General features: G+C 42.6%; 1 protein-coding gene across 3 annotated transcripts in view; it reads right to left on the reverse strand.

The window, feature by feature from the left end:
• The window catches only part of LOC140740068 (adhesion G protein-coupled receptor E5-like), a 185028-nt gene that overhangs the window by 121494 nt on the left and 37312 nt on the right, over positions 1–26222 (reverse strand). The window contains exons 2-5 of one of the 3 annotated variants that reach the window (XM_073068932.1): positions 16142–16239; positions 8461–8511; positions 4773–4807; positions 1755–1803 (exon numbers count right to left, since the gene is read on the reverse strand). In XM_073068932.1, coding sequence (XP_072925033.1) covers positions 1755–1785 — 31 coding nt within the window. In that variant the 5' untranslated portion in view covers positions 1786–1803; positions 4773–4807; positions 8461–8511; positions 16142–16239. Of the gene's footprint in view, positions 1–1754; positions 1804–4772; positions 4808–8460; positions 8512–15491; positions 15582–16141; positions 16240–26222 lie in introns of those variants that run through there. The other 2 variants (XM_073068931.1, XM_073068930.1) reach the window with 2 other exon arrangements.

A 26222-nucleotide genomic window follows, 5' to 3' on the forward strand; every position in this document is an offset into this window, starting at 1 on the left:
GGTGCAGCCAGTCAATATACATGCACATCTATAGAAATTTGTCAATGTTTTAGATGTCATGCTGAATCTTCACATACTTCTGAGGAAGAAGGGCACTGTTATGCTTTCTTCGTAATTGTACTTAGTGCTGAGCCCAGGACAGAAATAATATTGAGGAACTTAAAGTTGCTGAAACTCTCCACCCTTGATCCTCCAATGAAGAGTAGCTCATGGACTTCTGGTTTCCTCTTCCTGTAATCAATAATCAGCTCCTTGGTCTTGCTGACATTGAGTAAGAGGTCATTGTTATGGCACCACTCAGCCAGATTTTTAATCTCCCTCCTATATCCTGATTCACCACCATCTTTAATTCAGCCTATAACGGCGGTGTCATCAACAAACTTGAATCTGGAGTTGTGCCCCTCTTTCCCATTCTCTCCTCCTACCATTTCATGATGTTAAAAACCTTTACAGTATTAATTCAATCCTTAGCCTTCCTTTTTCAAATGAAAAGTGGTGCATGCAGTCTCTTCACTAATTTACAGATACATGAAGCTGCACATTTCTGGACTCATCCTTCAATACACCTTATATAAAACAATCAGCTATAAGAGCAGAGTTAGGCCATTTAGCCCAATGAATCATGGGTGATTTTTTTTGTTACGAAGGATGAACAACCCTGATGGGCAGAAGGGTGCAGAGTCGCCCATGCCCCCCCCCCTTTTGTAGAATCGCAAATCGCTACTATTTCGATGCTGCTACCAAGGAAGTAAGAGAGACAAAGGAAAGCTGCCAGGGCAGTTGTTATTGATAACAGCTCATGAAAGTTAATGAGAGAGAGACACAGCTAAAAGGTACCCCATGGTGGAATGGCTCCTACTAACAAAAGTAGGATTACCATTGATTACTGCTATTGTCTTTTGGAGAAGGATTGTTTACTTGGTACTGTTCTATTCATTGAAATCCCTCAGGGGGCAACCAGAGTGGGCTGGTTTGATGGGTTACATCATCCTAACCTGATTGACACCTGAGACCCCGTGAGTGGGGATAACAGTGAGGTCTGGGGTAACACCCCTCAGATGCACCAGGAGAAATGCTAGTGAGCATCAGAACCCCCACGAGTCAGGGTGGGAGATCGGAGACCGAACGAAGGGTCGGTAAATTTTAACTCACAGTGTTTTGTAGCGAGACCGGTGGGGGCTTGTGTGTGTGTCCACCCTTGCCTGGGTGACGAGTCCACCACGGAAGAACGGTCTAGCTAAAGGACGGAGGGGTCATACGTGAATGGCCACAACAACAACGCACCGACGGATCAAGATCGTAAAGGAAGGTTGGTAAGATAATAGCTGTTACTGTTTACACATTTTCTCTCTCTCTCTCCAACAATTGAAACACAGCGACCAACAACTACCGCAGCCTGCATGAACTGAACTGAACTTTATATTTCCATCTGACAACTCATTATCCCCCTAGACAACGATAGAGCTTGTTTCTTATTGATTATTATTATACCCACACTTTTAGGATTAGTATTGCTGATGTATATTATCTGTATACTTGCATTGATATTATTTTTGTATATTTTTACTAATAAAAACTGTTGAAAATAGTATCACCAGACTCCAACGGACACTTTTATCTTTGCTGGTAAGACACCCAGTTACGGGGTACGTAACATTTTAAACTAAATTCTTCCGGCTTCTCCCTGTAAATCTTAACCCTTTAATGATCTGTCAACTGTACATCACTGGTAATAAGGATTTGTGAATTTTTACCTGAATTACAGACAAAAGCTGTAGAATTCATCAAATTGTGACAACCAACCTGTTAAGACAAAAGACATCAATGAAATTTCATTAATTTAATGAAAACAATCTGTAGGTTCATTTTAAAGTTTGTCAGCTATTCTCACACGCTATTCTCTGTGTTAGTGTTAGTGCTGTCATACACTCAGATCACCTGACATGCATTAGCAATGGCATACTGTGATGGTACTGGGTTCACTGTCTGCAAAGCCCTAAATTCAAAAGAAGATTCTAAGCATTATGGGATATAAGTATCTATAGGTACCCTCAATATAAGGAGGTTATACTGTATTAGCTTACTGTTCAAAACTAATTTACTTCCCTGTATAGTCTCTGACCTTAAGACCTGGAAGCAGAATTCGGCCATTAAGCCCTTCAAGTCTGCTGTACCATTCCATTATGTCTAATTTAAAAAGTCATAGAGAAACACACCCTTCAGTCCATCTAGTCCATTCAGAAAACTATTTAAACTGCCTATTCCCAATGACCTGCGCCAGGACCATAGCACTCATATCTATACTATTCATGTACATCTCCAAGCTTCTCTTAAATGTTGAAATTGAGGTCACATGGACCACTTGTGCTGGCAGCTCATTCCACACACTCATAATCCTCTGAGTGAAGAAGATTCCCCTCATGCTCGCCTTAAACTTCTCACCTTTCACCCTTAATCCATGACCTTGGGTTGTAGTCGCACTCAACCTCTATGGAAAAAGCTTGTTTGTACTTATGCTATCTATACCCCTCATAATTTTGTATACCTCTATCAAATTTCTTCTCAATCTTCTACATTCTAAAGAATACAGCCCTAACCTACTTATCTTTCCTGATAGCGCAGGTCCTCCTTGTAAAAATTTCTCTGCACTCTTTCAACCTTGCTTACATCTTTCCTGTAGGTGAGTGCCTAAAACTGCACACAATACTCCAAATTAGGCCTTACCAACATTTTATATAACTTCAACATAACATCCTATCTTCAGCACTCAATATGTACATTAATTAATTAAGGATAATGTGCCAAAAGCTTTCTTTAGACCTTATCTATCTGTGATGCCACTTTCAACAAACTACGTAGTGGCATTACCAGATTCCTTTGTTCTACCACACTCCTCAGTGCCCTGTCATTCACTGTGTAAGACCTACCCTGTTTGGTCCTACCGAAGTACAAAACTTCGCACTTGTTTGCATTAAATTCCATCTGCCATTTCTCAACCTATTTTTCCAGCTCATGCAAACCATGAAATCCTTCCTCACTGTCCACTACATCTGTAACCTTGGTGTCATTTGCAGATTTACTTTAAGTACATTGTCATCAATATCACTGATATAGATGACAAACAACAAAGGACCCAGCCGCGATTCCTGCAGCTCACCACTAGTCATAACCCTCCAGTCAAAGAGAAAACCCTCTATGATCACACTGTCTTCTTCCAATGGTTTAGCCAATGCCTAAACCAATTTACTACTTCATCCTGAACGCTGAGTGACTGAACTTTCTCGATCAGCATCCCGTGCAGGACCTTGTCAAATGTCCACATACACAATTTAGTATTCCTCTCAACCCCATTCTCCTGCCTTCTCCATGTAACCTTTGACACAGTTACTAATCAAGAACCTATCACCCTCTTCTTTAAATATACCCAATAACTTGGCCTCCACAGCCATCTGTGGAAATGGATTCTGCAGATTCCACTATCCTCTGTCTAAAGAAATTACTCCTTAGCTCTGTTCTCTGTTCTGAGACTGGGCCCTCTGGTCCCACTATACAAAACATACTCTCCATATCTACTCTATCTAGGTCTTTCAATATTTGATAGCTTTCAATGAGATCACCCTTATTCCTCTAAATTCTAGCAAGTACAGAACCAGGGCCTTCAAATGCTCCTCATAGGTAAATTCATTAATTACTAGAATTACTCTCACAAATCTTATCTGGACCCTTGCTAATACCAGCACATCATTTCTTAAATAAAGAGCCCAAAACTGCTTATAATACTCCAAGTACAGACTGACTACTGCCTTATAAAGCCTTGACATTGCATCCTTGCTTTTATATTCTAGTCCAATCAAAGTAAGTGCTAACATTGCATTTGCCTTCCTTACTATCAATTCAACCTCTGATTTCTGAATTTTCTTCCTGTTTAGAAAATAGTCAATGTCTTTAATCCTCTTACCAAATTGCATGACCATACACTTCCCTACATTATGTTCAATTTGCCACTTCTTTGCCCATTCCCCCAATCTGTCTAAGATCTTCTGCAGACTCCCTGTTTCCCCAACATTATCTGCTCCTCTTCCTATCTTTTGCATTGTCTGTAACCTTGGGCACAAAGCCATTAAACTCTGTGATGTCTAACAGCCAAAACTTATTGTTTGAGTGGTGGATGGTGGGCTCCCTCTTCCAACCCAGAAGGAGAGTTGTCCAGCTGACAAAGTAGCTTTAACATGTTTATATTTAGACAAATAGTTCATAACACACATTTAAAGCTCACAGAGGATTTCTGATTTATAAAATACTTCTGAAATATGAAAGTTTTTAAAACTATGAGTTTTCTAAACACAGGCACAGTTCTTATGAACTGAAAGAACATAGCAACAAGTTGCAGAAGAATAAGTCACCTGTTGCAGAAAACAAAGTTTGAGGAATGATTTCTTTCTCTTGCCCTTCTTTCTCTTGCCCTGCCTTTTTGTCATTCTCAAGAGAAAATCTGAAGATGCTGGAAATCAAGGTAACACACACAAAATGCTGGAGGAACTCAGCAGGCCAAGCAGCATCTGGGCTATTACCGCATTGTCTTACATTTAGCTGATGCAGACCAGAATGTCACATGGTCACTTCACTTTGCAAATCATATCTCTTGAGCCAGCAGCCAGCAACCTGGGCTCTGTAGACTGTGATGTTTGTTTGTAAAGTTGTCCTTTTTCCAGCATCAGTCCAACATCAGACTGATTTTTGCTTGCAATTTACATTAAAAACTAAAGACTTACAAATAATCTGCAACAAGATCCAGATGCTCCCACACCTTAAAGAGAAATAAAATCAGTTCAGATCATCAGTTAGTGGCCACTGACCACCCACTCCCCAGCTCACTTACGTCAACATCAACTTACCACCCACCGCCTAACTCATTGACCTTAGTCTATACTGACCACTCACTGCCCAGCTTGTTAGCCACAGCATTCATTGAAAACCAACTGCAGAACTCACTGACCACAACATCCAAAAACTACCCCCTGCCCAAGTCACTGATCACACTGCCCAACTCAAAGACCACACTTCATACTGACCACACACTGCCCAGCTCTCTGACCTCAAATGCCATTGACAATCTAATGCCCAATTCACTGACCACAGCATCTATTTACCATCAGCTGATTAGCTACAGAATCCACTGAGCACAGCCTTCACTGACCACCCTCTTCCCAACTCACTAACCGCAAGTACATAGAAACATTAAAAAATCTACAGCACAATACAAGACCTTCAGCCCACAATGCTATGATGAACATGTACTTACTTTAGAGATTACCTAGGGTTACCCACAGCCCTCTATTTTTCTAAGTTCTATGTACCTATCCAGGGGTCTCTTAAAAGACCCTATTGTATCCGCCTTCACCACCGTTGCCGGCAGTCCATTCCACACACTCACCATTCTCTGCATAAAAACCTTACCCCTGACATTTCCTCTGCACCTACTTCCAAGCACCTTAAAACTGTGCCTCTCATGTTAGCCATTTCAGCCCTGGGAAAAAGCCTCTGACTATCTACACAATCAATGCCTCTCATCATTTTATACACCTCCATCAGGTCACCTCTCATCCTCCGCTGCTCCAAGGAGAAAAGGCCGAGTTCACTCAACCTATTCTCATAACACATGCTCCCCAATCCACTCACTGCCCAACTTACTGACACAGCATCAGCTGACCACCCACTGCACAGCTCATTAGCCCCAGAATCCACTGATTATTAACTGCTCAACTCACTGACTACAGCCTCCATAGACCACCCACTGTCCAAAACCACTGATGACCACTCACTGCCCAACTAAATGACCACATTCACACTGCCCAACTCACTGACCACAACCTCCACTGACTGCCCAAGGCCCAACTCTGACCACAGCCTCCTTTGAACACCCACTGCCCAGTCACTGGGCAGTTGAGTGGGTGCAACAGACTACCCACTGCTCAACTATCTGACCACAGCATCCCCTGACCTAAATCACTGATCACAACTTCCACTGACTACCTCAAATCATTGACCTCAGCATCCACAAACCATTGTTCATTTCACTGACCATAGTGACTATAGCATCCACTGGCCACCCAAGCACAGCTCAATGACAACAGAATCCACTGAATACACTGTTGAATTCCCTGACAGCAGCATCCAATAACCTTCCACTGCCCAACTCAATGATCACACACTGTCCAACTCACTGACCACCACTACCCACCTCACTGACCACAAGCACCATGAACCATACACTGCCCACATTACAGACTACAGCCTCTACTGGCTTCCCATTGCCCAACTCAATGACCACTCACTGTCCAACTCACTGACATTCCGCTGTCCAACTCACTGACCGCACAGTTCCCAACTCACTGCTGAATTCACTGACCACCCACTGTACAACTCACTGACTTCCCACTGTCCAACTCACTGACCACCCACTGTCCAACTCACTGACATTCTGCAGCCTAACTCACTGACTTCCCACTGCTGAATTCACCGGCCACCCAGTGTACAACTTACTGAACACCCACAGTACAACACACTGAACACCACTATACAACTCACTCTACACCCATTGTACAACTCACTGAACACCCACTGTACAGCTCACTGACCTTCCACTACCCAACTCACTGACCACCCCCTGCCCAACTCACTGAACGCACACTGCCCAAGTCACTGAACACACACTGCCCAAGTCACTGACTACCCACTGCCCTCCTCACTAACCACAAGCAGCACAAACCACACACTGCCCACATTACAAACCACAGCTCCACTGACTTCCCACTGCCCAACTCAATGACCACACACTGTCCAACTCACTGACAACATAGTTTCCAACTCACTGACTACCCACTGCTGAATTCACTGACCACCCACTGTACATCTCACTGAACTCCCACTGTACAACTGACTGACCACCCACTGTACAACTCACAGACCTTACACTGCCTAAGTCACTGACCACACACTCCTCTGACCACTCGCCAACCAATGCTGACCATGCCTTCCACTGACCATAGACAGCCCCACTCCTTGACCACCTACTACCCATCTCATTGACCACACACTGTACAACTCACTGACCATAAACTCCACTGATCTCCCACTGTCCCAACTCACTGACCACAGCCTCTGTTGAACAACCACCCAGCTCACTGAGCCCAGCCTCCACTGACCACACAATGCCCAACTAATAAAGCATAGCCTCCAATTATCACGCGTTGTCCAACTCACTGACCACAACATTCACTTACCCACCCTGCCCAGCTGACTAGCAACAGAATCCACTGAACTAACTGCCCAAGAAACTGACCACAATACCTAATGACCTCCCACTGTTCTAGTTACTGACCACATTTTCCACCAGCCACCCACTGCCTAACTCACTGACCACAACCACCACTGACACTGGCAGCCCAACTTACTGACTGCAATGACCAAAGACCATTCGTTGTCAACCTTATGACCATGGCCTTGTCTGACCTAACTTCCACTGATCACCCACACCAAACACCAAACAATTTTCACCGACCACTGACCACCCACCAACAACTCACTAACCTCTGCCTTCACTGGCCACCCATCCAGAACTCACTGAACACAATCTCCACTGATCACCCAGCTCTCAACTTATTATTCCCATCCTCCCCTAGTATGCAGATCTCACCTATGACAGTCTGTAACATTAGTCTTTTAATCAGTTGACTAGCAACAAAAACCTCACCCACACTAACTCTCACCCAGACTATCCCTCTGAACACTTTCCCTCTCTTTCTCCTCACTAAACCTGTCATGTTTGGTCCACTCAATCAAATTTCAGCCTCCGTACCACAGATTTCCTCTGGTCCAACCCTGATGCTAAAATCTCCCATCCTCAGAAATGTTCCTGTAAATTTCAGTTTTTATTGGGAAGATGTTATTTAACCTGAAACAGATTTACAAGGATGTTGCTAGGCCTTGAGGGACTAAGTTAATAGTAAAGGTTGGGACTTTATTCCTTGTAGTATGGAAGATATAAAGTTGTATGAAATCATGAGGGGTATAGATAGGCCATATGCACTCAAGTCTGTTCCCTAACGTTGGGAAAAAGCCCAGCCTAGTAGGTATAGTTTGAAGGTGAAGGGGAAATACTTAATAGGGACTTGAACTATTTTTTTTAAACACAGATACTGATATATGTATGGGACAAACTATCAGGGAATTGGTTGGATGGGTACAATAGCAACTTTTAAAAGATAGTTGGACAGGTATATGGATAACAAAAGTTTAGAGAGCTATGTTTCCAAATGTGTACTAAAGGACGAGATTAAATGGGCATCTTTGGTGGAATGGACTTGCTGGACCAGAGGGTCTGTTTCCATGCTGTATGACACAATGGTTCTATGATCTGTGTACAAATAAATAGAGTCTTCTTTACAAATTGCAACTCACTTGCTCTGCCTTTGTTTTCCAAATGATTGTAGATAATGCAACAGAGCAGACCTGAAATCAAAGCAATTCAGAGTTAGTCCACAAAGCAAGCCAGTGCCCTTGTCATCAGCGTGACTCAAAGTGAAGCAAAAAAACATTAAAAAGCAGGTACACTTGTGTGTCAACATGATACACACACTGGGGATGAGCCACGATATAAAAAGTACAAAACAGTTATGTAAATGTTCAATACAAAACATATATATGATATATGCCTTGGTGATGCTCAGATATACTTCCATAACAAGTTTACAGTGACTTGGAGGTCAGCCTCCGAGTATGCCTGTATATGAATATAGTCTTCCTTTTCCTGTACCACCTTTGCACTTCTGGAGTGGACCTGGTAAAGACTGAACAATTTATCATAAATCCTGCGGATATGGTCAACTCAAGCAGGAGACTTGGAGGAAAGTTTCAACAATGCAGTGAGAAAGACATGAGAAGATGTTGGGATGATCACATAGTTTGAGTCATGAATTAAATAAAGGCCCTCTACCAATCTGTACCTGCCGCATTATACTTCTGTCCAACATTAAAGATCCATGACAGGAGACAAGAAAATTTGCTTCACTTTCCATATCTTGGGAGGCTTACCTCAGCAAAAAAGAATTATCAGTGATGAGATTTATCATTGTTGTCAATCCACCTTTGGATGTCTGAGAAAAGGCTCAACCCTGGCAAATAATTTATTATCTAATGCACCACAGTGACCCTTGGTTACCAATAGAGACCAGAGTGTTTGAATAAATGAGTCTTTTTTCGGGTGACAGACCCCAAGCGCCAAATAGCTTGTTTCTATTTTCTGTTTCTTGTCCTCCTGCATGCTTCTGAAACCTGGTGCTCAAAACCTGCAGTGGGTGAATCAAAGCAATGAAATATACCAAAGCACTGGCAGGATAAGAGCCAGCAATAGCATCCTCCCTCATTCCCAGCCTCGAGCACAGGATAAAATGAAGCAGGGCTAACTTTGGGGGAACTAGGAAAGGATATAGCAGATGTAAATTGTATGAGCCTGTTTGGAGGGAAAGAAACAAATGGCCAGCAGAAGGCTTTTAAGAGGGTGATATCAAGAGTCCAGGAACAGCATGCTCCTGTTAGGGTGAAGAGTAAAACTAGCAAGTTTTGAGAACTCTGGCAGATGAGAGATATTGAGGCTCTAGAAAAGAAAAAGAATACATCAGGTGTAGGAGGTTGGAGATAGATGAATCTCTTGATAACCATAAAAAGATTAAGAATACACAAGAGGGAAATTAGGAGAGCAAAGAGAAGCTATGAAAGATTAAGGAAAATCCCAAGAGGTTCTTTAGAATATTAAGACTATAAGGGTGGCTAAGGAAGGGGGTTAGGGTGGTGGAGTGGAGATAAGTCTCTACCAAAGGAAGTGTAAGGCATTCCTTTCCTCTGCTAGCCTGCAAGTCACCTTTGAGCAAGGTGTAGCACCTCCTTAGCTCCCAATCAGGACCATGTGAAGTCATAGGAGCAGGTGGCAAATGGTTGTATGAGCAGCTGACGCATATCACAAGTCCTGGTTATGTGCCATTAATGCCAGGCAAAAAACTTCAAAGAGTATTGATAATGGGGCTGTGGTTACTCGTCTTGTAAAGACACTGCCCAGAAGAAGGCAATGGCAAACTATTTCTATAGAAAAATTTGCAAAGAACAATCATGGTCATAGACCATGATCTCTCACGTCATACAACATGGCACCTGATGATGATGAGAGAGAGATCAGCAGGGCCACCTATGTCTTGAGCCACAGGAGATGGGGGCATTTTTAATGAATATTCCTCCCTTGATATTTACTGAGGAAAAATGATGGTTGCTCAAGAGGCGAGGAAAACAAGTAGGGATGTTCATATTACCATGGAAGAGGTCCTTGCAACCTTATAGTGCACTAAGGTTGTTGAATTCCCTGAGCCTGAACAAGTGCATTTTTAGGATTAGTGGAAGGCCATAGAAGAAATAACTGAGGCCATTGTGGATAGATTTGCTTCATTGCTAGCCACCATTGTCTGAAGACTAGAAGGTGGCTAATTTAATTCCATTATTTAAGAAGTGTAGCAACGATATGCAAGAGAACTATAGGTTGGTCATCTTCTCTGCGGAGAGAATTCTGATTAACTTGATCTGTCAACATTTTGGAGGAGTCAGCATGGCCACGTGCAAAGGATGTTGTGTTTGATTAATCTTTTTGAGGTTTTTGAAAAGGTAACTAAAAGAGTAAATCACAGTGATCACAACTCTGGAAGTTTTAAGACAACTATAGCTAAGGATAAATATGGACCTTGAAGGAGACTATTAAATTGGAGCAGGGCAAATTAAAAGAAAATTATGGAGGAACTAGACAGATAATTGAGAACTGCACATCTAGCATATGAAGCTGTTTACGGACCAACTGCATAGAGTACAGGACAGATATTTTCCAATGAAAAGAAAGGACGAAGGAGGCAAGGCAGGGAAACTTGAATGTCAAGATAGGTGATTAAATCAGCCCTGTAGAAAAAGAAAGTTCTGTAAGGTTTCAGAAGCCATGATCAAACAGAGCCCTTGAGAATTATAAAGAAGCCAGAAAAGGACATATGAGAATTAGAAAAGTCAGGAAGGCAGTGAGGAGTGGGGAGGACCCTCAAGGATATATGGAGGGAATGTGCTGCATTTACCAAAGAGAAGGATGTGGAAGATAGGGAGATCAGTGTGGAACATGTTAATTTGTTAGGGTATTTTGAGATAAAGAAGGACGTAGTGTGGGATTTCTTAAAAATCGTTAAGGTGGATAACTCCCTAGGGCCTCATTGGATATACACCAGGTTGTTAGAGAAGCAAGAGTTGAAAGATTTATGAGGCCTTGATGAATATCTTCTTGTCTTCTTTAGCCACAGGTGAAGTTCTGGAGGACTGGAGACTAGCTAATATTGTTTTATTATTCAAGAAGGGAAACTATAAATCGGTGAGTCTCACATCAGTGGTAGGGAAGTTACTGGAGAAGATTCTTAGGATCCACAGTAATTGGCCATTAGGATTCAGAATTGGCTTGTCCATAGAAGTCATACAATAGTAGTCAATGAGATTTATTCAAGCTGGTGGCCTGTTCCACAGGGATCCATACTGAGACCTCTGCTATTTGTCATTTATGCAAATCAGATTGATAAAAATATAGATGACTGAGTTAGAAAGTTGGCAGATATACAGTACAGTATATTTTTATCCCAGGGTTGAAATGTCTTAACTTTCTCATGTTGATAATTTCAGAGGAATTGTCCTGTGTCCAGCACCTAAGTTCCATTACAAGGAAGGCACAACAGAGCCTCTACTCTCTTAGAAGTTTGTACAGATTTAGCATGTCAAATAGTACTTTGAAAAGCTTCTTTAGAGTGTCTGCATCATGGTCTGGTATGGGAACACCAATGCCTTTGAATGGAAAGACCTACAAAAAGTAGTGGGTACAGTCTTGTCCAGCTGAGGCAAAGCCCTCCCCACCATTGAGCATATTTAAAAGGAGCACTGCCACAGGAAAGCAGCAGCCATCATCAAGGACACCCACCATCAGGCTATGATCTCTTTTCACTACTGCCATCAGGAAGGAGGTACAGGAGACTCAAATCCCACACCACCAAGTTCAGAACAGTTCAAACATCAGGCTCTTGAACCAGCATAGATAACTTCACTCACCCTAAACCTGAACTGATTCCACAACCTATGGACTCATTTTTAAGGACTCTCCAACTTCTCAGGGTTCTCAGGGTATTACTTCCTTATTGTTATCTTTTGTATTTGCACAATTTGTTGTCTTTTACACATTGGTGTTTGTCCATCTTTGTTGTATGTGTTTTATCATTGGTTCTATTGTATTTATTTATATTTACTGTGAATGCCTACAAGAAAATGTACATATATGTATTTTGATAATAAATTTTGTTTGAACTTTGAACTTTTATTACCAGAACACATGCATTTAATGTAAGAGGGGATAAGTTCAATTGAGATGTACAGGGCAAGTTTTTTTTAAATACGGAGTGGTGAGTGCCTGGAATGCACGCTCTCGGGTAGTTGTAGAGGCAAACCCAATAGAAGCGTTTAAAAACTGTTAAATAAGATGGGTGGATATTAGCACTCTTTTCCCCAGGGTAGGAGAACTAGGGGCATAGATTTAGGGTGAAAGGGGAAATATTTAAAAGGGTGAGTATATGGAATAAGCTGCCAGAGGAAAAGGTTGAACCAAGTACATTAATATTAATAAGAAACATTTCGATATGGGGCTTAGATAGATATGGGATGATTGCAGGAAATTAGGACCAGATGGGTGGGCACCATGGTTGGCATGGGCTGATTTGTCTAATATAACCTGTTTCTTCTCTTCCACTTGCTAACAGGATGTGGACTTTGCTGTAGTGCCAACACTCACCCTTAGACCATAAGGTCCTGAAACATAGGAGCAGAATTAGACCATTTGGTCTATTAACTCTGCTCCACCATTTCAACATGGCTATTCTATTATTCCTCTCAATCCCATTCTCTTGCCTATAAACATTTTAGGATGTGTATTGTACACATTTCTCTGACATTAAATATACTTATTGAAAACTATTAATACACTGACTAATCAGAAACCTATCAACTTCTTCATTAAATATACTCCTCTGGCTAAAGAAATTCCTCTTCATCTCTGATCTAAATGGAACAACCTCTGTTCTGAGGCTGTGCCCTCTGGTCTTAGACTCCCCCACTATAAGGAACATCCTCTCCACATCCACTCTATCTAGGCCTTTCAATATTCAATAGTTTTCTATGAGATCTTTCATTCTGGAAACATTATTGTGAACCACCTCTGGGCCCTCTCCAATGCTAGCACATCTTTTCTTAGAAGAGGGGCCCAAAACTGCTCACAATACTCTAACTGCTTCCGACCAAGCCTTATATAGTCTCAGCTTGACAGCCTTGCTCTTATATTCTAGTCCTCTTGAAATTAATGCAAACATTTCATTTCCCTTCCTTACCACCAACTCAAACTGCAAGTTAATCTTCAGGGAATCATGCACGAGAACTCGCAAATCTTTTGCATTTCTAATTTTCTGCTTGCTTAGAAAATAGTCTATGCCTTTATTCCTCCTACCAATATGCATGACTATACATTTCCCTACATTATATTCCATCTGACACACTTATGCCCATTGTCTCAATCTGTCTAAGTCCTTCTGCAGACTCAGTGCTTCCTCACTGCTACCTGCCCCTCCACCTATCCTTATATTGCCTGCAAACTTGGCCACAAAGCCATCAATTTCTTCATCCAAATCATTGACATAAAATGTAAAAAGAAATGGTCCCAAAATCAAATCCTGCAACACACCACTAGTCTCTCCCAGCCAACCAGAAAGGCCCCCCTTTAGTCAAGTCAAGTCAAGTCACTTAAATTGTCATTTCGACCATAACTGCTGGTACAGTACATAGTAAAAATGAGACAATGTTTTTTCAGGACCATGATGTTACATGACACAGTACAAAAACTAGACTGAGCTACATAAAAAACAACACAGAAAAAAAAACTACACTAGACTACAGACCTACCCAGGACTGCATAAAGTGCACAAAACAGTGCAGGCATTACAATAAATAATATACAGTACAATAGGGCAGTAAGGTGTCAGTCCAGGCTCTGGATATTGAGTCTGATAGATTGGGGGAAGAAACTGTTTCATAGTCTGATTGTGAGAGCCCAAATGCTTCGGTGCCTTTTCCCAGACGGCAGGAGGGAGAAGAGTTTGTATGAGGGGTTTGTGGGGTCCTTCATAATGCTGTTTGCTTTGCAGATGCAGCGTGTAGTGTAAATGTCCGTAATGGTGGGAAGAGAGACTCCAGTGATCTTCTCAGCTGACCTCACTATCCGCTGCAGGGTCTTGCGATCCGAGATGGTGCAATTTCTGAACCAGGCAGTGATGCAGCTGCTCAGGATGCTCTCAATACAACCCCTGTAGAATGTGATCAGGATGGGGGGGGTGGGAGATGGACGTTCCTCAGTCTTCACAGAAAGTAGAGACGCTGCTGAGCTTTCTTTGCTATGGAGCTGGTGTTGAGGGACCAGGTGAGATTCTCCGCCAGGTGAACTCCAAGTAATTTGGTGCTCTTAACGATCTCTACCGAGCAGCCGTCGATGTTCAGCGGGGAGTGGTCGCTCCATGCCCTCCTGAAGTCCTCCTGAGTTTATTCAAATTCTTTGCCTCTTGCCAGTTAGCCAATCTTCTATTTATGCTAGTATCTTTGCTATAATACCTTGGGGTCTTATCTTATTAAATAGCCTCATGTGCAGCACCTCATTAAAGGCCTTTTGAAAATCCAAGTAAACAACATCCACTGGAAAATGGAATCAGTTAGGAGTTAACCGCATTAGTGTTTCTACAGTTACCTAAAGAGCAGTTATGGGAACATATCCCCTGCTACAAGATGGATATTCAAATAACACACACAAAATGCTGGTGGAACACAGCAGGCCAGGCTGCATCTATAAGGAGAAGCACAGTCGACGTTTCCGGCTGAGACCCTTTGTCAGGACGTGACCCTTCATCACATTTCCTCGTGTTTACAAGATGGATATACTCTTTTAATAACCCTGTGACACCATTGCTGAGTTTACCTTCTTTACTCAATTCTTGATTTATTTAATCACTTGAATTCAAAATGTCCTGCTGCCATAGGGAGATTTGAACACAGAAGACTAATCATAGAACAAAGAACAGTAGAGCTCAAGAATAGACCCTTCAGATGACATGTTTGTGCCATCCTTGATGCCAATTTAAACTAATTATTGATAGCCCCCATCCCTTTCCTATGCATCTGCTTTTCTAAGTAAGTGAACCACCACTCAACCCTAAATCAAGCATTTCATCTACAGTCAAAATTGTCAAAGTATTTCAAGACCTTTCTCAGTTTTCTATTTTCTTTCTCCTACTTTTAACATTTTTGTTAATTCATCAAACTAACAGCAGAACTGTCAAACTTACCCAGAATGAAGTAAGTAGTGAGAAATCTCATTGTTTCTTTCCGCTGCTCTATTATGCACTACAGCACAACACCTCCAGCAATGACTATGTTCCTCTTTAAACTCAGCTAAGTCTTTCCTAGGAACTAGCTAAAGGAAGAGGAATACAAATATGTGGGTTTGAGATTCCTTTGATAGATTGTGATTTTAATTGACAGGTGGATCAGATGACATTGTTTATTCACTAATACAATATTGGTTTGGAATTATACAACAGCAAAGGGGATAGAGGGTTATCAGCATCATAGAGTTTATAAGGTTACATGCAAAATGTTTGCGTGAATTGTGTCCCTTCCTGAACTACGATACAAATCTGATTATCACTCTTAAAATGCAAATAGAATATTGTTTATTTTTACAGGAGAGCTAGAGGTCAAATTTTGTGGCTGCAACACATACAAAATGCTAGTGGAACACAGCAGGCCAGGCAGCACCTATAATCAACGTTTCGGGCCGAGACCCTTCACCAGCATTTTGTGTGTGTCGCTTGAATTTCCAGCATCTGCAGATTTCCTTGTGTTTGAAATTTTGTGGCTGCACAGGGTTTGAAAAAAGCACAGCTGGAGGACAGCATACTGGCTTACTTCCTTTTGCAAGAAAGGATGTACTGACCTTAGAAGAACGTCTTGGCCTTGGTTTACTATTGTCACAAATGCAGAGATCCAGTGAAAAGATTGCGTTGTATACTGTACATTACATAGTCCATTGAGCTAGAATAAGGTAGAACAATAACAATTACAGAATAAAGTTTAAGAACTACCAAAAGAGTATGGTGCAGATGAATGATTATAGACGATAGATGATAGGTGCAGGAGTAGGCTATTCAGCTCTTCGAGCCAGCACCACCATTCAATGTGATCATGGCTGATCATCCACAATCTGTACCCCGTTCCTGCCTTCTCCCCATATCCCTTGACTCTGCTATCTTTAAGAGCTCTATCTAACTCTTTCTTGAAGGCATCCAGAGAATTGGCCTCCACTGCCTTCTGAGGCAAAGCATTCCATAGATCCACAACTCTCTGGGTGAAAAAGTTTTTCCTGAACTCCGTTCTAAATGGCCTACCCCTTATTCTTAAACTGTGGCCTTTGGTTCTGGACTCCCCCAACATCGGGAATATGTTTCCTGCCTCTAGCGTGTCCAATCCATTAATAATCTTATATGTTTCAATCAGGTCCCCTCTCCTCCTTCTAAATTCCAATGTATACAAGCCCAGTCGTTCCAATCTTTCAACATATGACAATCCTGCCACCCTGGGAATCAGCCTCGTGAACCTACGCTGCACTCCCTCAATAGCAAGAATGTTCTTCCTCAAATTTGGAGACCAAAACTGAGCACAATACTCCAGGTGTAGTCTCACCAGGGCCCTGTACAACTGCAGAAGGACCTCTTTTCTCCTATACTCAACTCCCCTTGTTATTAAGGCCAACATGCCATTAGCTTTCTTCACTGCCTGCTGTACCTGCATGCTTACTTTCCGTGACTGATGAACAAGGACACCTAGATCTTGTTGTACTTTTCCCTTTTCCTAACTTGACACCGTTCAGATAGTAATCTTTCTTCCTGTTCTTGCCACCAAAGTCGATAACCTCTCATTTATCCACATTAAACTGCATCTGCCATGCATCTGCCCACTCACCCAACCTGTCCAAGTCACCCTGCATTCTCCTAACATCCTCCTCATATTTCACACTGCCACCCAGCTTTGTGTCATCTGCAAATTTGCTAATGTTACTTTTAATCCCTTCATCTAAATCATTAATGTATATTGTAAATAGTTGCGGTCCCAGCACCAAGCCTTGCGGTACCCCTCTGGTCACTGCTTGCCATTCTGAAAAGGACCTACTCTTTGTTTCCTATCTGCCAACCAATTTTCTATCCATGTTAGTATCCTACCCCTAATCCATAAGCTCTAATTTTGCCCACTAATCATAACAAGGTAGATTCTAAGACCAAGAGTCCCTATTTTTGTACATCAAGTACATTCAGGAGTCTGATAACAGTATGATAGAAGCTGTTCTTGAGCCTGGTGGTATGTGCCTTCAATCTTTTGTATCTTCTGCCCTATGGAATAGGGAAGAAGAGAGAATGTGCAGGGTGGATGAAATCTTTGATTATACTGGCTGCTTTATTGACGCAGTGAGAAGTATAACCAGAGTTCATAGAGGGGAAACTTGTTGCCGTGACGTGCTCTGCAGGTTTGTGTGGTCATGTGCAAAGAAGTTGCCATATCAACCTATTATGCATGCAGACAGAATGCTTTCTATGGTGCATCAATAACAATTGGTAAGAGATGAAGGGAACATTCCAAATTTATTTAGCGTCCTGATGAAGCAGAGATATTAGTGATATCTACGTGGTTTGATGTAGGCTGTATGTTCACACCTAGGAATATGAAGCTCTCAAATCCGGCAGGAGCAGAAGATGTTGGGAATGGTGAGGGTGGAACACCATGGGAGAATTGTGGGACAGGTGGCAGAGAAGGAATGCCAGGGGCAAGAGGGTGGTGCAGGTGCAGACAAACCCAGCCCTGAGACACCAGGCAAGGTTTCTCTGGTACTTTCTGCTTCCTCCCTTCTCCCTTCCTCTTTTCCCATGATTTCCTACTCCAGGTCCCCTTCCTACTTTTGGTGCACAATAGAGACCCATATCAAAATCAGGTGTATCATCACTTACATATGTCATGAAATTAGTTTTTATTTCTTATGGCAACAGTATAGTGCAATACATATCATTATGATTTATACCTATATATATATATATACCTAAAACTTTTGCACAGAACTGTAAATAAGAGCATGTGCAGCACTCCCATTCCTGCAATCAATGACCAGCACTTTTGTTTGAGTCCTGAGTATAAGAGGATCTCTTTGAAGTTAAGAATATAGAAAATAGGAGCATGAGTAGGCCACTCAGTCCCAGCATTCAATATGATAATAACTGATTTGCTTTCAGCTTCATTTTGTCTCTGTCAGCTATCCATATCCCTCAAGTTCCCAGCTCTTCCAAAAAGATCTAAAAGATCAAAAAGATCCAATCTCTACAATCATCTGAAACAAGGATTTACCAACTTGTGTAAGAAGTTGTTTCTACACATCTCAGTTTTAGATGGCTATTCTCTAATCTTGCAATAACATCCCCTTATTCAGGGTTCTCATTTATCATGCTGCTAAGAATCTCACTTTGTTTTCAATAAGATAACCCTCATTCTTTAAAATCCATTGAATATATAATTTGTTCAGTCACTTGCAATATGTCATTCTTCACATCCCACAGATTAGCTTTGTGGATCTCTTTAGGACTACCTCTAATACCAACGTGTCCTGTTTCAAATTAGAATACAGTATTCTATGTGTGCCCTAAGATTTGAGAGGACAAACCAGGGTAAGATTTATACAATGAATGATAGGGTTCACAGAGCAAAATAACCAGGAATATAGATACATAATGCCTTGAAAATAGAATCACAGTTAGATAGAAATGTACAAAGAGCTTTTAGCACATTGGCTTCATAAAGCAGCATATCACTAAGCTTGAAAAAATTGCCTTTAGGACCCGAGTTGTAGGAAAAGGTTGAATAGATTAGTGTTTTATTCCTTGGAATGTAGGCATATGATGGAAGAGCTTTTAGAGGCATACAAAATTATAAAGGGTATAGATAGAGTGAATGCAACTGAGTTTGAGTGAGACAAGAACTAGAGGTCATGGGTTAAGGGTGAAAGATAAAATACTTAAGGGGAATTTGAGCGAGAAATTCAATCTGAGGATAGTGCAAGTGTGCAAAAAGCGGCCCACTTTCAGGAGCGGGCAGTGTCGGTGCGAGCAGCGGAGTGCGCAGGAGCAGAGTGCTGGGCTTTGGCTCAGCAGGCTTCGGCACAAGAAGACTTCGGCAAGAAGCCTGCTTTTCATTTATTCTGACTAATCTGGGATCAGGTATTGGGGGAGACGGTTAGAGCAGTGGTGTGCTCCGTATGCAGTATGTGGGAGGTCAGCGTCAACACAGTTGTCCCTGATGACCACACCTGCAATAGGTGCATCCAGCTGCAGCTCCTATCAGACCGAGTTAGGGAATTGGAGCAGGAGCTGGATGAATTACGGATCATTCGGGAGGCAGAGGCAGAGATAGAAAAGAGTTATCGGGAGGCAGGAGGTAGGCAAATGGGTGACAGTCAAGAGAGGCGGGGGAGCAGACAGAGAGAGAAGAGCACCCCTGTGGCCGTTCCCATAAAAAATAAGTATACCGTTTTGGATACTGTTGGTGGGGATGACCTACCAGGAACAAGCTGCAGTGGTCCTGTCTCTGGCACTGAGGTTGGACCCGCGACTAGGAAGGGGAGGAGGGAAGAGAAGAGAGCGGTAGTGATAGGGGATTCTATAGTCAGGGGGGCGGATAGGAGATTTTGTGGGGAAGATCGGGAGTCTCGGATGGTATGTTGCTTCCCTGGTGCGGGGTCCGAGACATCTCAGATCAGGTGCAGGTTATTCTCGAGAGGGAGGGCAAGAATCCAGATGTTGTGGTCCATGTAGGGACCAATGACGTGGGTAGGATGAGTGAGGGGGTCCTGCGTAGGGAGTTCAGGGAGTTAGGTGCGAAGCTGAAGAGCAGGACCTCCAGGGTAACAATCTCAGGATTGCTACCTGTGCCACATGCGAGTGAGGCAAGGAACAGGATTATAAAGATTAATACGTGGCTGAGAGGATGGTGCAGGAGGGAGGGCTTCAGGTTTGTAGATAATTGGGCCTTGTTCCAGGGAAGGTGGGATCTGTTCCAAAGGGACGGTTTACACCTGAACTGGAGCGGTACTAACATTCTTACAGGGAAGTTTGCTAGAGCTTCTTGGGGGGGGTTTAAACTAAATTTGCAGGGGGCAGGGATCCAGAATGTGAGAGAGGATAGCGAGAGGAAGAATAAAGGACAGGTGGGGACTACACGGTTCCGGAATATTAAGTGTGTAGTAGAGGAAGGTGGGTTGGAACAAGTGATAAGGAGGACTCGTGTACAGAGGGATGGTCTGACGGAACATGGAGTTAAATGTGTTGAAAGAATAAGTAAAATTAGGAAGGACAACAAAATTCTAGGGGCGTATAGCCCGATGGGAGTTCGGGGAGCTGGGTTAAGCACAATAGGCAGCGATTCAAACAGAGAGAGGAGAAATGGGTTAAAAATTCTATATCTGAATGCACGAAGTGTCAGGAATAAGGTGGATGAGCTTGAAGCCCAGGTGCGAATGGGTAACTATGATGTTGTTGGGATAACGGAGACATGGCTGCAGGGAGATCAGACCTGGGAAATGAATGTACAAGGGTATACGTGCTATCGTAGGGACAGAAACGTGGGCAGAGGGGGTGGGGTGGCCCTGTTGGTGAGGAATGAGATTCAGTCCTTTGCAAGGGGGGACATAGGGTCAGGAGAAGTAGAGTCTGTGTGGATAGAACTGAGGAACAGTAAGGGAAAAAGGACCCAAATGGGTGTTGTCTACAGGCCACCAAACAGTAGCATGGATATTGGGTGCAAGTTGAATAGGGAGCTAACATTGGCATGTGGCAAAGGTAATGTCGCAGTAGTTATGGGGGATTTCAACATGCAGGTGAACTGGGAGAATCAGGTTGGTGCTGGACCACAGGATAGGGAGTTTGTAGAGTGCCTACGGGATGCATTCTTGGAACAACTTGTATGAGAGCCGACCAGGGACAAGACTATTCTGGATTTAGTGTTATGTAATGAACAGGATTTGATAAGTGATCTCGCAGTAAAGGAGCCATTAGGAGGTAGTGATCACAATATGATAAGCTTTTATCTGCAATTTGAGAAGGATAAGGGCAGCTCGGAGGTGTCGGTGTTGCAGATGAACAGGGGAAACTATGAAGCCATGAGGGAGGAGCTGGCCAAAGTTGACTGGACGGATAGCCTAGCAGAAAAGACAGTGGAACAGCAATGGCAGGTATTCTTGGGAATAATGCACAAGGTGCAAAATCAGTTTATCCCCCAGAGAAGGAAGGAATCAAAGGGGGGAAAGGGGCCTCAGTGGTTGACAAAGGAAGTCAGAGACTGCATAGCATTTAAAAAAAGGAAATATGCCAGAGCTAAGGTGAGTGGGAGGACAGATGATTGGGAATTTTTTAAGGAACAACAGAACTTAACTAAAAAGACAATACGGGGAGAAAAAATGAGGTACGAATGCAAGCTAGCCAGGAATATAAAGGAAGATAGCAAAAGCTTTTTTAGGTATGTGAAGAGAAAGAAGATAGTTAAGAACAACGTTGGGCCCTTGAAGAATGAATTGGGTGAAATTGTTATGGGAAACAGAGAAATGGCAGAAGAATTTAATGAGTACTTTAGATCTGTTTTCACTAAGGAAGACACAAGCAATCTCCCAGATGTATGAATGGGCCAAGGACATAGGGTAACAGAGGAAATGAAACAGATTGACATTCGGAAGGAAACGGTGATGAGAAGACTGATGGGACTGAAAGCCAACAAATCCCCAGGTCCAGATGGTCTGCACCCTAGGGTACTAAAGGAGGTGGCCCTGGAAATTGCGGATGCATTGGTAATCATTTTCCAATGTTCCTTAGATTCAGGATCAGTTCCTGAGGATTGGAGAATGGCTAATGTTATCCCACTTTTTAAGAAAGGAGGGAGGGAGAAAACAGAGAACTATCGACCTGTCAGCCTGACATCGGTGGTGGGAAAGATGCTCGAGTCCATTATTAAGGATGAAATAGTGGCATATCTAGATAGCAGTGATAGGATTGGGCCGAGCCAGCATGGATTTACCAAGGGTAAATCATGCTTGACTAATCTGTTGGAGTTTTTCGAGGATGTAACCAGGAAGTTAAACGGGGGAGATCCAGTGGATGTAGTGTACCTCGATTTTCAGAAGGCATTTGATAAGGTCCCACATAGAAGATTGGTGGGTAAAATCAAAGCTCAGGGCATCGGGGGGAAGGCATTGACATGGATAGAAAACTGGTTGGCAGATAGAAAGCAAAGGGTAGCGGTGAATGGGTGTTTCTCGGAATGGCAGGTGGTGACTAGTGGGGTGCCACAGGGCTCGGTATTGGGACCACAGCTGTTTACCATTTACGTTAACAATTTGGATGAAGGCATAGAAAATAACATCAGCAAATTTGCTGATGATACTAAGCTGGGTGGCAGTGTGACATGTGATGAGGATGTTAGGAGAATTCAGGGTGACTTGGATAGGCTGGGTGAGTGGGCAGATACTTGGCAGATGGCGTTTAATGTGAATAAGTGTGAGGTTATCCACTTTGGGAGTAAGAACAGGAAGGCAGATTATTATTTGAACGGTATAGAGTTGGGTACGGGAGTAATACAAAGAGATCTCGGAGTCCTTGTTCATCAATCACTGAAGGTGAATGAGCAAGTGCAGCAGGCAGTGAAGAAGGCTAATGGAATGTTGGCCTTTATTACAAAGGGAATTGAGTACAAGAGCAAGGAAATCCTCTTGCATTTGTACAGAGCCCTGGTGAGACCACACCTGGAGTATTGTGTACAGTTTTGGTCTCCAGGGTTAAGGAAGGACATCCTGGCTGTAGAGGAAGTGCAGCGTAGATTCACGAGGTTAATTCCTGGGATGTCTGGACTGTCTTACGCAGAGAGGTTAGAGAGACTGGGCTTGTACACGCTGGAATTAAGGAGATTGAGAGGGGATCTGATTGAAACATATAAGATTATTAAGGGATTGGACAAGATAGAGGCAGGAAATATGTTCCAGATGCTGGGAGAGTCCAGTACCAGAGGGCATGGTTTGAGAATAAGGGGTAGGTCATTTAGGACAGAGTTAAGGAAAAACTTCTTCTCCCAGAGTGTTGTGGGGGTCTGGAATGCACTGCCTCGGAAGGTAATGGAGGCCAATTCTCTGGATGCTTTCAAGAAGGAGCTAGATAGGTATCTTATGGATAGGGGAATCAAGGGATATGGGGACAAGGCAGGAACCGGGTATTGATAGTAGATGATCAGCCATGATCTCAAAATGGCGGTGCAGGCTCGAAGGGCCGAATGGTCTACTTCTGCACCTATTGTCTATTGTCTAAGTTCTATTGTAACATCTAAAAGAAATTCATGGGTGGGAGTTCTTGGAAGGATATATTTCGATGCAGGTGGATGGACTAGGGAAGAGATCAGGCCAATATGGACTAGATGAACCAAAGAGCCTGTCACTGTGCTGTAGTGCTCTGTGACTCTGACTGGGGATTGTGCAGGGCAGCAATTATATCTGCCATAATCTGAATATGCCCACAGGAACATCCAGCCAACTGCAGTGCTTTCTGAATTGCATTAAATGCTGATGGTTTCAGGAAATAAAGGCTCACATGTGGAATTAGTATTGGAGGAAGATTATGCTGTTGGTAGTTATCAAAACTCTGTAGATTTTGTATAGTTAGTAAAAAAGGAAAAGAGGAGTAAACAGTCTCATTCGGGGAAATGCAATGTAAGCTGTATTAAACAGTGGTGGACTGGAAACAGATATCTGAGGTGTTGAGGCAGTACAGGCCTTCACTGAGGAAACTCCTGAAGTTTGATCCTTTTATCCATCACCAAAACCTCCACCTCTGCCTACACTTCTGCTATTCTCTTTAACCTTTGCCATCCTCTCCTGCAATGGCATTTGTGCACAAGTACTCCCTTCAATTCTTCGGGAATTCTCGTGCCATTTCTCCAGCTGCTACTTCAATTCAAACTATTTGTCATTGATTCCAGCTTCTCTTTCCGTGACATAGTGTAAAATAAAATGTGTGGTCTTATTGGATAGTTTAACATGCAGAAGTGCTACAGAAATGCAAATTGTTTTGACACTTTGCAAATAATGCTCTATTGTGCAGAGTATGTGTGCTGAGCTGAGATCTGATAGTTATGCAAAGTATCATAGATTAAAGCACAAAGGATCAAACACACCCAACTTCCTGCTAAACAGCACACAGAGGAAGGAACTCGTTTTGTATTCACAAACATAATGGCTACAAAACACTATGGGTCCTCTGAACGCATTTCACACAGAGTGCAGAAAGTGAGATCATGTGGCATCAAGGGCAAGCAAGTCAACCAGGAATAAAATTGGTGGTGGAAGGAGACCTGGAATGGTTGTGGGAGTTGTTTTCTTCGACTGGAGACTTGTGACCAGTGGTGTGTCACTGGCAGCACTGCTGCTTAGAAACATAGAAAACATACAGCACAATACAGGCCCTTCAGCCCACAAAGCTGTGCCGAACATGTCTATACCTTAGAAATTACCCAGGGTTACCCATAGCCTCCTATTTTTCTAACCTCCATGTATCTATCCAGGAATCTCTTAAAAGACCCTATTATATCTGCCTCCACCACCGTTGCTGGCAGCCCATTCCATGCACTCACCACTCTCTGGACTTCTGGTTTCCTCTTCCTGTAATCAATAATCAGCTCCTTGGTCTTGCTGACATTGAGTAAGAGATCATTGTTATGGCACCACTCAGCCAAATTTTTAATCTCCCTCCTATATCCTGATTCACCACCACCTTTATTTCAGCCTATGACGGCGGTGTCATCAACAAACTTGAGTCTGGAGTTGTGCCCCTCTTTCCCATTCTCTCCTCCTACCATTTCATGATGTTAAAAACCTTTACAGTATTAATTCAATCCTTAGTCTTCCTTTTTCAAATGAAAAGTGGTGCATGCAGTCTCTTCACTATTTTACAGATACATGGAGCTGCACGTTTCTGGACTCATCCTTCAATACACCTTATATAAGACAATCAGCTATAAGAGCAGATTTAGGCTATTTAGTCCAGTGAATCATGGGTGATTTTTTTTTAACTAAATTCCTCTGGCTTCTCCCTGTAAATCTTAACCCATAAAGCCATATAACAATTACAGCACGGAAACAGGCCAGCTCAGCCCTTCTAGTCCGTGCCGATCGCTTACTCTCACCTAGTCCCACCTACCTGCACTCAGCCCATAACCCTCCATTCCTTTCTTGTCCATATACCTATCCAATTTTTTTTTAATGACAAAATCAAACCTGCCTCTACCATTTCTACTGGAAGCTCGTTCCACAGACTACCACTCTCTGAGCAAAGAAGTTCCCCCTCATATTACCCCTAAACTTTTGCCCCTTAACTCTCAACTCATGTCATCTTGTTTGAATCTCCCCTATTCTCAATGGAAAAAAAGCCTATCTACATCAACTCTATCTATCCCCCTCATAATTTTAAATACCTCTATCAAGTCCCCCCTCAATCTTCTATGCTCCAAAGAATAAAGACCTAACTTGTTCAATCTTCTACGCTCCAAAGAATAAAGACCTAACTTGTTCAACCTTTAATGATCTGTCAACAGTACATCACTGGTAATAAGGATTTGTGAATTTTTATCTGAATTATTGACAAAAGCGGGATATTAAGCCCTTCAAGTCTGCTCCACCATTCCAATATGTCTAATTTAAAAAGTCATAGAGAAACACGCCCTTCAGTCCATTGTCCATTCTGAAAACTATTTAAACTGCCTACTCCCAATGACCTGCACCGGGATCATAGCACTCATATCTATACTATCCATGTACATCTCCAAACTTCTCTTAAATGTTGAAACTGAGGCCACAAGGACCACTTGTGCTGACAGCTCATTCCACGCTCTCATAATCCTCTGAGTGAAGAATCCTCATGTTCCCCTTAAACTTCTCACTTTTCACCCTTAAT

The sequence above is a fragment of the Hemitrygon akajei genome, chromosome 16 (genome assembly GCF_048418815.1).
Source record: "Hemitrygon akajei chromosome 16, sHemAka1.3, whole genome shotgun sequence".
NCBI classification, from domain to species: Eukaryota; Metazoa; Chordata; class Chondrichthyes; order Myliobatiformes; family Dasyatidae; genus Hemitrygon; species Hemitrygon akajei.